Source organism: Sabethes cyaneus, chromosome 3 (assembly GCF_943734655.1).
Source record: "Sabethes cyaneus chromosome 3, idSabCyanKW18_F2, whole genome shotgun sequence".
Classification (NCBI taxonomy): Eukaryota; Metazoa; Arthropoda; class Insecta; order Diptera; family Culicidae; genus Sabethes; species Sabethes cyaneus.
This window is the reverse complement of record NC_071355.1, coordinates 178,402,409-178,414,933: the sequence shown is the minus strand read 5'-3', so window position 1 is coordinate 178,414,933 and position 12,525 is coordinate 178,402,409. Positions and strand designations below refer to the sequence as shown.

General features: G+C 38.9%; 2 protein-coding genes across 2 annotated transcripts in view; one reads left to right on the top strand and one right to left on the bottom strand.

The window, feature by feature from the left end:
* LOC128743360 (homeotic protein female sterile) overlaps window positions 1-12,525 on the bottom strand; it is a 420,579-nt gene that overhangs the window by 85,192 nt on the left and 322,862 nt on the right. The gene's annotated exons all lie outside the window — the stretch shown is intronic.
* Window positions 3,087-12,525, top strand: part of LOC128740451 (ATP-binding cassette sub-family C member Sur) — a 119,061-nt gene continuing 109,622 nt past the window's right edge. Inside the window, exon 1 of the mRNA XM_053835991.1 lies at window positions 3,087-3,322. Within this exon, the coding sequence (XP_053691966.1) occupies window positions 3,087-3,322 (236 nt within the window). The remainder of the gene's footprint in view (window positions 3,323-12,525) is intronic.

Below are 12,525 nucleotides of genomic sequence, written 5' to 3'. Positions count from 1 at the left end.
TGTAACCGGTGAAGTTTTTTGCAATTTAAACAAGACTAAATAGCAACATGGAAGATGTTGCAAGTGCTGCTTGGGTTACTAGATGGCTCGACCATGTCCTGATGTGCTGATTTGTTTATTTCGGGATGCTCAGCGAATTGGTGTCAAATAGCCGAGGACCCAATACAGCGGAGAGAAACTCTAGATACATCACTTGCCATCCCGGCTTTATGCTGCTAAAGGAGAAGGAAGAAAGTTTTATGTTAACCACTAATGTATTTAATGCTACAGTTTTTTTTAATATAGGCGAAATGGCGTCCCCTTGAAGTGGCGCTCCAAGCAGCTGCTTGTTTTGCTTAAGGGAAGCGCCTGCCCTGGGCCACACGTCAGAACGTGGAAAGACACAAACAGAAGAAGATGCAACAAAACCAAGTCTTCCGAGAGAAAAAGCGCTACCTGCAAGAGCAGGAATACGCAGGGTTGGAGTGGCTGCATCAAGTTCTACTAGAAACTGAACGGATCCCGCAAAGTCTTTATGCCGCGTGCCGAAATGTGTCGGGATAAGAATGACAGTAATATGACGGATGATCGTGAAGTGACTGAAAGGTGGAAGTAGCACTTCGATGAACACCTGAATGGCGCCCAGGCGGAGAACCATAGCGGCGGGGAAAGCAATTTCCAGCCCCAACGATAGGCGAATATGAGAAGACCATCAAGCAGTTAAAGAATAATAAATCAGCCGGGAAAGATGGCATCGGAGTGAAGCTTATTAAAATGGGACCGGAAAAGCTGGCCACCTGTCTGGCCACGGTTAGTTGTTAGGTTTTGGGAGACAGAACAGCTATCGGGGGAGTGGAAAGATGGGGTTATCTGCACGATCTAAAATAAGGGGGACAAGTTACTCTGTGAGAACTATCGAACGTTCACCATTCTCAATGCCACCTACAAAGTGCTAGCCCAAATCATTCTGCGCCGTCTATCACCAATTGCGAACAGATTTGTGGGAATCGATCAAGCTGGCTTCGTTGAAGGACTGTCAACAACGGATCAAATATTCACACTGTGGTAGATCTGGAGGAAAAGCGCCGTGAATATAGAGTTTCCACGCAGTCTTTGTTCGTTGATTTCAAAGCCGCATGTGAAACCATCGATCGAAAATAACTATAGAAAACTGTGGACGAGAACAGGTTCCCCAAGAAACTCATCAAACTGATTCAATCTACAATGGTGTTGTGTTCGGATCTAGGTGCATTGTCGAGTTCATTCGAATCACACAGAGAGTTTCGTCAAGGTGATGGTCTCTCATGCTTGCTGTTCAACGCATATCAACATGCGGGGCACTGTTATTTTTCAATTTACCAAATCCTTTAAGTTCCAAAATTTACCAGCTACCGTTCTATAACGCGATAGCTCAAGTCATTATTTTTTATCGAAAAAATGTCGATGGGAACTTAATGCAAGGTGATGTGACATGTTCATGATAAACGGATTGCGTCACCATGCTCGTGTGACACAGACTGCCTGGTGCCTTCTACGAAGATATGACTGTTAATCATTTCCTATTGGCTTTATGTACCTATAGATGATCTTAAACGGATATATAGACTCTTCTTGCAGAACGCAAAGTGAGCAAACGTTGACTGGGCGCGCCGTTTTCATAGATAATATTGATACTACACCGGTTTAATATTTGGTACCACATGCACCAGATACAAGGGCACGCCGCGCCGCTGCGCTGCTGGCTGGTTGCGATGAAGATTTTCTTCACTCGACTAGGGGGGTGAGAGAGTGCACACGAGAAAATAAATATTTGCTTATTTTCCTATCTCACCATTAGCGAGCTGACGTATCTCGGATGGCTTTACTTCCTTCCATGTTGGATGGCCGGGCCGGCATGGCGTGCAATAGCTTTCACCGATGTTGATGCTACTTGCCAAAATCCGGACAGAGCTCTGCATTTTGTCTAAGACTGGATTGTGGGCAATCAGTTCAAGGGATTAAGTATTGCTAATAACTTTGAATGCGTCTTGGTTCGCCGAATTCACAAATTTGCGCAATTTATTGCTTCGAATGTGCACTGTCAATAACAGGTGTTTGCCAAACAAATTGACTAGGCTATAGTAGACAGTTATGGTAATGATTTTAGGGGGAATTGTTTGTTCTGACAGTGTCTTCGTTTTTGTAAAATATTGTGTCAACTGACAGGCTCAACCGACAATCATTGTTTGCATTCACTGGCATTAGCACAAAATAGTACACCATCGATGATGTTCAGAAAGACCATAGTTTGGTTTTTGGGAACTGCTCATGTGTGAATGTTGATCATGTTGCACGCTTGACCTGTTTCATAAACGAGTTGAACTTTTGTTTAACTTTAAGCATTTGATAGCAATTAGCAAAATGAGATATCGAGAACACAGTGCTTTTATTGATGAAATTTTCTCAATTTTCCTAACTGCTCTGCTTCGGACTGTTCTATATGGACAATGAATCACAGAAACGACGCTAGCGGATGCCAGACAAATCCCGCCTGTATGAAGTTTATCTTTGGCCAGTCAGCTCATCGATGTTCTCACACCACACTAGCGCGCTCGATTTGTTGATGTTAAACAATTTTCTAGTTCGAGAAAATCAGCATGTATATGATCATTCCGACTTCGGTAGGATGCCGTGGGTGCGTACAATTCAATGGTTTCGCGGTCGGTCCAGCCAGTCTCATTACACGGATCCGTACGGACGGTGTTCTTCGGTCCGGATGGTTTTTGTGAGAAAATTCTTAGTGCAGTGATTTAATGCGTCAATTTGCTTTTTTGGGTTATTAATTTAGCAAATTTAGGAGATTTAATTACAATTGGTTTTGTGCAAGCACGAAAATGATGAAAAGCTAGTGATGAAGTGAAGTCATAAAAATCAAATAGCTAAGCTATATATAATTATCCAAGAAAACCAACCGTCATGTGAAACAAAATAATGGTTTTGTATGAAAATGAGAAAATCAGCCGGGGCAGCTGCTACGAAATCGGATGCCGAGTGGAAAAAAGAATAAACAATAAAGTTGGGTGAAAAAGTGAAGAAAAAGTTTTTTTTTCGTCGTTTGTTTCGGAAAAATGATTTGTGACGCAGCTGCGGCGGAGGACGGGCAGAATGGCGAGTATTACCAACATCATAATCCGCTCTCGTTCCGGCAACTGCAGGCCTACATCGCGCTGATGGGCGGCGGATTGACGCCGGAACAAGTGACGGAGGTTTGTTATTTAAATTTGTACGGCCTCATCGTTAATTTGCTGGCATTGGCCGCGCTGGCCGGGACGCTTATTTACGTCGGCTGGAAGTTTGAGTGGAAGTAAGTATATTACTTAGGAGATTGTTCGTTTGTTGTCAGATTTGCAGATAGCACTCTGGAATGCACTAGCAGATGGAGAAAAGTAAAGATTGTGGCATAAATTGAACCATCGAGGGGACGGTTTTTCAAAGTTGAAATAAAAAAAATATGCCAATGGCGATATCAGGCTTTTTCTCGCGAAACAACTTTAAATTAGGTCGGGGCTTAAGGTTGAAATTCTTGTTATAAATATTCCAGTCAAACAGATGCAAACGATAAAAACAATCAAGCTTAAATATGGTTTCGTTGGAACATTAGTCAGTAATATTTATCAGCATAAAACTCCCCAGAGAAATTTATTTCGATCAAATTTGATTTCCATTATCGATATTTTAGCAGTTATAGGAATTATTCACTGTTTGAAAATAAAAAATAATCAGTGGTAGGTACTACACGGTCAGCGGTATGTGCTGCTGGTAAATTCCAGGTTTTTCATCTAATATTTGTAACAAATTGTAAAAACAGAGCACACCACTGTTGTGTTGCTGTTTCAATTTTTGAATATTTACAAATGAACAGTGCAATGGAAAATGTTCCTTAGTTTCGTAAACGAAAAACGCTTATGACGGTTCTCGTTATTAAGAGAACTACATAATTGAAATTGTAATTAAGGTGAAATTAGGCGTCATTGATTTTGCAAATTTGAACAACAGTTTTTTTGTTTGAAACAAAAATTTTGTTCATGAAAATATATTCGTTGTGTTTAAATTGGCAAGAAGAATGCAGTGAATACATTTCTATAAACAGAACCCCACTTTTGGGTCCAAAAACTGCTCCGAAACTGGGCTCTCCGACGAGAAGTTAGTGACTGCTAGTTTCCCGTTAAACCCAACTTGTTACTTTGGTAGAAGAAATTTTTGTCTTCAATGTTGGTTATGATTGCAATCCATGGTTATAACAAATATTCACTTATAAACTGCATGACATTAGCATCATTCCTCGTGAAGTAACAGTTTAAAGCAAATTGTAAAGTGTAACCGATCTTCTTAGATTTGAGCTAAATTTGGGCAGTTTGTTCAGTTTACAGAAGGCAGCAGAGCAGTGGTTGGAGAATTAGCGAAAACGTGATCATTTAAATCGATGAACATCCCTCATGAACATACACTATTCGCCTGCCTCGCCGATAATGCACGCATCAGCTTTGAATTTTATCACGAACAGAACCTCAATGTGAACATCAGAATTCGTTCAAAAATTGAATATTCAACATTGAGTGTGTTCGATTTAGCGGATATAGGATGCCCGGGGACGTCGGAAAGTATTCAAAATATTGTTACCACGAAAAGGGAATAGTTTAAAGTAGTGTTAGTGGCTTTACAAGCAGGAGAAGACGGTAATTCGCACTTTTGTGTTGCTCACGATATTCGTATATTCAGCGATGCTATGAAGCGTGAGTGCATGTGGCTCATTGTTATAGGCGAAATGAACCACTCGCGTAGCTGTTTTATCATGATAAAAACCGTTTGCCGATGCTCGGCGTATATATTCATTTTGCGAGTTTTCGAACCTCTGCAGACGAGGGTTTTCCGGGCTCTCGTTCCCATTAATTTCTTGGTTGATGGTTATAACGTGGGCGGCTTGCCCGCGAGTTATCTTCCGTTCGCCAGAGCTCTTCAGGCCGTTTAAGACGAGTGGCACCTCTGAAAGAGGACCACTCGCTCGGTTAAGGTTGCCCGGCACGAAACCTAACCTCAGGGCAGGTTGTGGAAAATGGGTCCCGAATCGCGCAAAGGAACGGTTGATTCGCACACCTAGAACGTTAATCTACCCGCGTCCAGATGGTGCCACTATTACCTTCAGCGAAGACAACGACCGCCTTACCGGTTCAAGGAAGACAGAACCTATAAGTAGAATGTTATCACCACCGGCAAAGATCTCCTTATCCTTCTCTCCTTCTCGCTTCAGAGTAATAGTGTGGCTGCTTCCCGCCAGCCAAGCGGAGTAAAAAAACAAAGTGAAATTCAAAAGATCGGACGCGAATGTGAGAAATGTTCTCAGGGGCGACTTATAACAGGGAGTATCGAGGGTTACAGATACCGTGTACCCCCGCTGGTATGACCTTCTTTAATCTGAACATTTTTAATCTGTACCCCGGTGGTATGAATGCGTTCACATTAAAAACCGATCAAGCGTCACACACGATTGACGTTAAAGTTGTCCGGTAAATTAAAAAAAAGCAAAAAACCTTAATGCGTTTCCTCTTGCTCAGGAGCTTTGGCAATATAGCTCATATGCAACTTACCTCTCTCCAGCACTCAAAATAGACCATTTTAGTCGAAACTGCCGAGCCAATTTCGTCTTATACAAACCGAACCTTTAGAATTCGCGCATGTTTGAAATGTTTTCAAAACGTTTGTTTTCGTCAAATCAAAACAACAAGTTCATAGGGTGCGCGTCTTGCGCGTGTGTGAAAATGAATAGAGTTACCAAATATTCAGATTAAAAATGAACTCGCCCAATCTGAACGAGCTGTTTTTCATATTAGCGGGGGTTGAGTGTAAAATACCGCTATACAATCAACAACGAGGGTTTATTCAATTCGGTCTTCTTTATCGACGTCTCCAGTTCTATTAATAGACCTAACTCTGGTTGCCAGAAAAAAGCGAAGCGCGTGGTTTGCTTAGCGCTGCTTTTCGATGCCGTCGTGAAGTGGTGGTACCGCTTAGGCGTCGCTAGAAGCGGGTTGGCAGGAAACGGTCGCAGCAAAAGAAAATCTGACAAAAGAAGCCGTCGATCGGCTGTCGACGCCTTTAAGTATTTTTACCATCACACACCTTTTTTCCCCCCCTTTCCTACAGTGCGGTCTCTGTCGGCTCGTTCTGGTAATAGTCGCGATGGCGGCGCGGCAGTGTTGAGCCGTTGCACTAGCGATGGTTGAGCGTTGCCAGAAAAAAGCGAAGCGCGTGGTTTGCTTAGCGCTGCTTTTCGATGCCGTCGTGAAGTGGTGGTACCGCTTAGGCGTCGCTAGAAGCGGGTTGGCAGGAAACGGTCGCAGCAAAAGAAAATCTGACAAAAGAAGCCGTCGATCGGCTGTCGACGCCTTTAAGTATTTTTACCATCACACACCTTTTTTAAATTATCTTACCTTCTTGTCTGTCACACAACACACGAAAAATCGTCCGTAGACGAAGGACCGCACTGCCTAAGCTTTCGACCGCACTAGCTAATACTTCTACCTAACAGCAAAAAAAGGAACTTTGTTACAAATCGACCGTTAAGCTTTCTCACATTTGAATCAACTTACAAAATAACGTACGCGTAACTACTAAAATACCACTAGTCTCTTCCACGATCTGGATCGAAATGAAAGGGCAGAAATTTGGAAATCCTCAGATAAAATAGCAGGAATTCAAATTCTTTTCACAAAAGTACGTTTTCTTTAGAAAACGACTCTTCAACGTTCGTGTCTTTCTAAAGTCTTAGTGGCATCATCCCGTTCTTTCGCAAGTCGGTTCAATCGCGCTTCCCTTCTTTTGCACGATTCGGCTTTGGTGAGACGGAACCAGTGGATAAGTTTTTGAAAAGCGCTGAATTTTGAACGCGACGGAGATATTTGAATACAAGCGTCGGACTAAACGTGATTTCCGCAGTTTTGAACAGTGAGCGTAAGTGGTGTATGATGCGTAAAAATTGTAGAATGATGACCATGCTACATGGTACTGCTCGCTTTTAAGCCTCAGGTTACCAAACCAGATATTTTTAGCGAACTTCGATAGTTTCACATATTTGATAATGTCTGTCATTCCTTTTCAGCTGATATATGAAAGACGCAATAGGTCATTGTCAGCATGGTTATGATAGCTTCCAGGATCGTGTTATTTTCTAAGTAGTCAATAGCTATTTTTAGCTTGATACACGATCCTTTCAGCGCTTACCCTAGCCTTCAATAATATCTCGGAAGAAGAGGTTACGGTTGAAAGCACTGGTCACTTTTTGTAATAGTTTCGTAAGAATACCTCCAATAATTTGAAAGTGTCAAAAGTTAGTCATGGCTTTCTATCATAAAAATAAAAAAAAAACTTTTGTGTTAAAAAAAATACATATACATAGTTTTTTCGACAAAGTTGTAGAAAATATAAAGGCAAAAAACTTTGCTGAAGAAATGACATTTCTATCGCTATCGGGTGCAGAGCTATAGAACATTTCTCAGAAAGCTTTTTAAAAATTAGTTTTTCTTACTTAACTTTTGTTGGTTGGATTTTACAAGAACAGATTGTTCTAAACAATCAACGAAGCACTCAAAACACACGTTCTTGTAGAAGACTGCAAATCTCCAGAACTCTTACTTGTAAAGTTATCGCATATTCAATCTTTATTTTTTCTAGGCTTAGGAGCCAATAGGATAAAATGGGGCAAGTGGATATCTGCAATCAGCTTCACCTTGAAGCCTAGGTCAAGTACTACAAATTTGTATATGTGACACTTATCCCCGCCCACTCATATCAAAGTACGGCAAGCACAAGTTTTATATATTTCGCGAACGCCATAACCCTCTAACGGGTAAGACCGTCTGTAGACGGCCTTCGCTTTTGGAGCTCTAGAGCCACATACGAAATTTGTCTTGAATTAACAACATGAAAAATATGTTCAGAACTGAAAAAATATTTGGGTAGAGCGTTAGGCATGAAAAACTAAAACGAGAAATTAAACTTTTTCATACCTAGCGGTTCTCCAGATAAATATTTTTCCATTAAAATCAACACTCGAGCTTCTTGAAATGAGGTCAGGCATATACAATTGATTTTTTTTTCAAACGGTAGTTCTTTTAACCTCCCATTTGGCTCCGAGGTATGACGCTGGCCTAATAAGCCAGTCGTCGCATGTTCGAATCTTGACTGGGAGAGGCTGTTAGAGTCAATAGGATCGTAGCAACTGGCCCTGCAATCGTCCTGCACTCTAACAGCTGGTTGCGAAGTCTGTTGTATAAAAAAACAGAATGTCAAGTTTCGATAACGGAATGTACCATCTAGGCTAGTTCTTTTGCAATTGACGAAGGGATGGTAGAAGAAAGTAATGAAAATTTTAGAGTGGAGGAGTGAAAAAAAATTAAACACAAATGGTTAAATGGAAAATGCTATACAGAACGGACTTAACGAAAAAGGATAAATACGAAAGGCTTAACAGGAAAAACAAAACAAATAGAAAAAGTCGAATCGGCTAAATAAAAACACCAGCATAGCGCGATTGCATCGTAGATTGCATACTAACGACTCTCAATTCCTATTCTAAACGTTTGAGGACCAATGTTTGGGAATAACACTAGTCCAGTCAAAGCTGGGATCTTGCCTAAAAGTCATTATTGCTAACCACGTTCATTTTTAAGAGCAAAAAGTAAAGAGTAAAGAGTAAAGAGTAAAGAGTAAAGAGTAAAGAGTAAAGAGTAAAGAGTAAAGAGTAAAGAGTAAAGAGTAAAGAGTAAAGAGTAAAGAGTAAAGAGTAAAGAGTAAAGAGTAAAGAGTAAAGAGTAAAGAGTAAAGAGTAAAGAGTAAAGAGTAAAGAGTAAAGAGTAAAGAGTAAAGAGTAAAGAGTAAAGAGTAAAGAGTAAAGAGTAAAGAGTAAAGAGTAAAGAGTAAAGAGTAAAGAGTAAAGAGTAAAGAGTAAAGAGTAAAGAGTAAAGAGTAAAGAGTAAAGAGTAAAGAGTAAAGAGTAAAGAGTAAAGAGTAAAGAGTAAAGAGTAAAGAGTAAAGAGTAAAGAGTAAAGAGTAAAGAGTAAAGAGTAAAGAGTAAAGAGTAAAGAGTAAAGAGTAAAGAGTAAAGAGTAAAGAGTAAAGAGTAAAGAGTAAAGAGTAAAGAGTAAAGAGTAAAGAGTAAAGAGTAAAGAGTAAAGAGTAAAGAGTAAAGAGTAAAGAGTAAAGAGTAAAGAGTAAAGAGTAAAGAGTAAAGAGTAAAGAGTAAAGAGTAAAGAGTAAAGAGTAAAGAGCAATGTTGGAAGTGTGACTCTGCACACGCATCCAAGCAAGTTTACAACATTGCTTGAACTATCATTCTGAGGTTGTGCCAAAACCTAACAGGCTGTGCCCGAACTCATTTGTAAGTTTTGTGCGCGGATCCTGTGCTTCGGTTCGTACTTGAGTATATGTTTGCGATGAGTTAGGCGATGTTTGACGGTCGGATTGTATGCGCACTGAGACAATCGAAATAGCAGGCAATGCAAAACCTGCCTGCCTACTGTACACATGAGAAATGATTTACTAGGAATATTTGTTTCTACAGATTAGGTATGACTACTGTAGCTATAGTTCGCTCAATTTTTAACGGATGGAAACGATTCAGTTTTGTTCAATAATGGGAAACAACCATGAACGTATCTTCTTTTCTAATGATCTAATGATTGCATATTATTCAAGTATGTTGGTCGACAGAAGATAACTTTTTTTAACTCTCGAAGTTTTTTTGGAATAAACTTCAAACATAAAACTTCAACGAGTTGAAATTGAAAGTTCGCTAATTATGAGTGACGTTGAAAACTACTTTTCAACACTCAAATGTAACTGATTGTTGGTAAAACGTACATCCACATACATATATTACCCTAATTTGGGTGTATACTACGTATTGTGCTCAAAATCATTAATAAATAAATTTTAATGTAATATTTCATAGTAGTATTGTTTCGGTATATCTATAATTCGGTAATCTATAGTCCTACATAATTCAAAATTCCTGGGTAATACAAATTGAAACTGAAACGAATTTCAGGCGAATTTGGAATAACCAGTGCCGGCTTGTTCACAACTTTGTTGAATTTAGTATACCTCTATGTTTGTTTGTTTAGAAACTGTAGAACTTTAATTGTAAAAAATAACCTGATTTTGACCCCGAATTACTCGATTACCAACAGACGGATACATCTTAAACATTTTACATTTGCTGGTAGTTTTGCTGCATACAGACACCATTTTTCCATATGAAGAAACGAGAGAAAATTCTAGTTGGGTTTAATTGCGGTACACGTCACATGCTACTTGCTTCATTTCTATGATGTCGGTTTATGCTAATCTTGTTTCCTAACAATTTCAAGTATTAATGCATTGAATAATTCGGACATTTTGCTCATAACAAGTTTACTGAAGAATATACGTTAGTATATACGTAATATACGATTTGTAACTTTATAACAATATGGCATTCAAAAACCTACACATGTTGTACAAAATACAACAGCGTGAGTAACCGAAAGTTAATAAAAATTGATGAAATTTATTCAAGAAAACTTTTTTGTTGTGAATCAAATAGAATGGCATTACGGGAAATTATGCATAGTTCAAAAACTTACAAACTAGACGTTTACTACGCAATGCATATGTTAAAGAATAATATTTCATCTTACAACTTACTTTTACTTGGACTTACCCTCATTAGTAACAACTTACTCAGCAATTTCATGAGAAAAGGAACTATCAAAATTTATAAGTGCTTTGGTTCAAATTTTGTAAACTTATTCAATTTCCAAAAATTTCATGTAAGCAAGTAAGATCGTATAACAAAGGTTCCTTTCACCACTAGGTGGATTAAATCAGGTTTTTATAACAAAATCTGCTTTGCATTTTGCTATAAACTTAGGCTCGTTTAAAATAACAAAAATTGTAACAAAATCCGCTCTAGGCATATCATAAATATATCAAATTATGGTTTTATTTGATCTAGTTTATATCAAGATGTCAAGATCAAAAACCAGCATTCTGCCCTGATTTATAACTAAAATGTAACAAAACGTGTTATAAATAACAGAAAGAGATAGAATCTTTGTAAAACATTTTATGTAACGCAAGTTTTCCTAACATATTTATAACAAACTTTGATAGAAATATCAACTGGAGCTATAATTCTGTAATAGAATCATTTGATGGGGAATTCAAATCCTTGTAATAACGCTAATCAAAAGTCCTGAATCAATAGAAAAATTTAAATCATGATTCATAAGTCAAATCTTTGAAAGTTATGCTACATTGAATTGATTTGAAAATACTTCATACTTTTGGCATCACTAGTATGCATCTTTCATCTGTGTAAAGAATTAAAGATACAGATCAACCCTGCAGTTAAGCGTTCCTCAAGGTTATGCCAAGTCCAGAATATATTATAGAATATATTCTGATATATTAAATCATATATAAGTTCAACGAGCATTTAAACATTAAATTCTGTTTATCTATACCTATAAAGAAGGATTTCTGTCTGTCTGTCTGTCTGTCTGTCTGTCTGTCTGTCTGTCTGTCTGTCTGTCCGTATGTTCCTTATAGAATCGAAAACTACTGAACCAATCGGCATGAAAATATGCATGTAGAGGTTTTTTGGGGCCAGGAAAGGTTTTAGTGATGGTTAGAAACCCCTCCCCCCACTAAGAGGGGGGGCTCCCATACAAATGAAACACAAATTTCTGCATAACTCGACAACTAATCAAGCAAATAGAACAAAATTTGGCATGTGGGTGTTTTCGGTGACAAGAATTTATTCTATGGTAAACTGAGACCCCTCTCCTCTTTATAAGGGGAATTATAACTCCTCTCCTCTTTAAAAGGGGGGGCTTCCATACAAATTTCCTCATAACTCGAGAACTAATCGAGCAAATGGAACCAAATTTGGCATGTGAAGGTTTTCGAGGGCAAGAATATTTTCTATAGTAAATTAGGACCCCTCCCCACTTTAAGAGGGGGGGCTCCTGTACCAAAGAAACACAATTTTCCTCATAACTCGAGAAGTAATTAAGCCAATGAAACCAAATTTGGTATGTGGGTGTTTTTGGAGACAAAATTTTTTTCTATGATGAATTGGGACCCCTCCCCGTTTTAGGAGGGGGGGATCCTATACACATGAAATATAAATTTCCTCATAACTGAAGAACTAATCAAGCAAATGGAACCATATTTGGCATGTGAAAGTTTTCGAGGACAAGAATATTTTCTATGGTCAATAAAGAACCCTCCCCACTTTAGGAGGGGGGGCTCCTATACAAACGAAATACAAATTTCCTCATAACTCGAGAACTAATCAAGCAAATGGAACAAAATTTGGCACGTGGGTGTTTTTGGAGACAAAATTTTTTCTATGATGAATTGGGACCCCTCCCTACTTTAGGAAGGGGGGCTCCTATACAAATGAAATGCAAATTTCCTCATAACTCGAGAATCAATCAAGCAAATGGAACCAAATTTGACACGTGG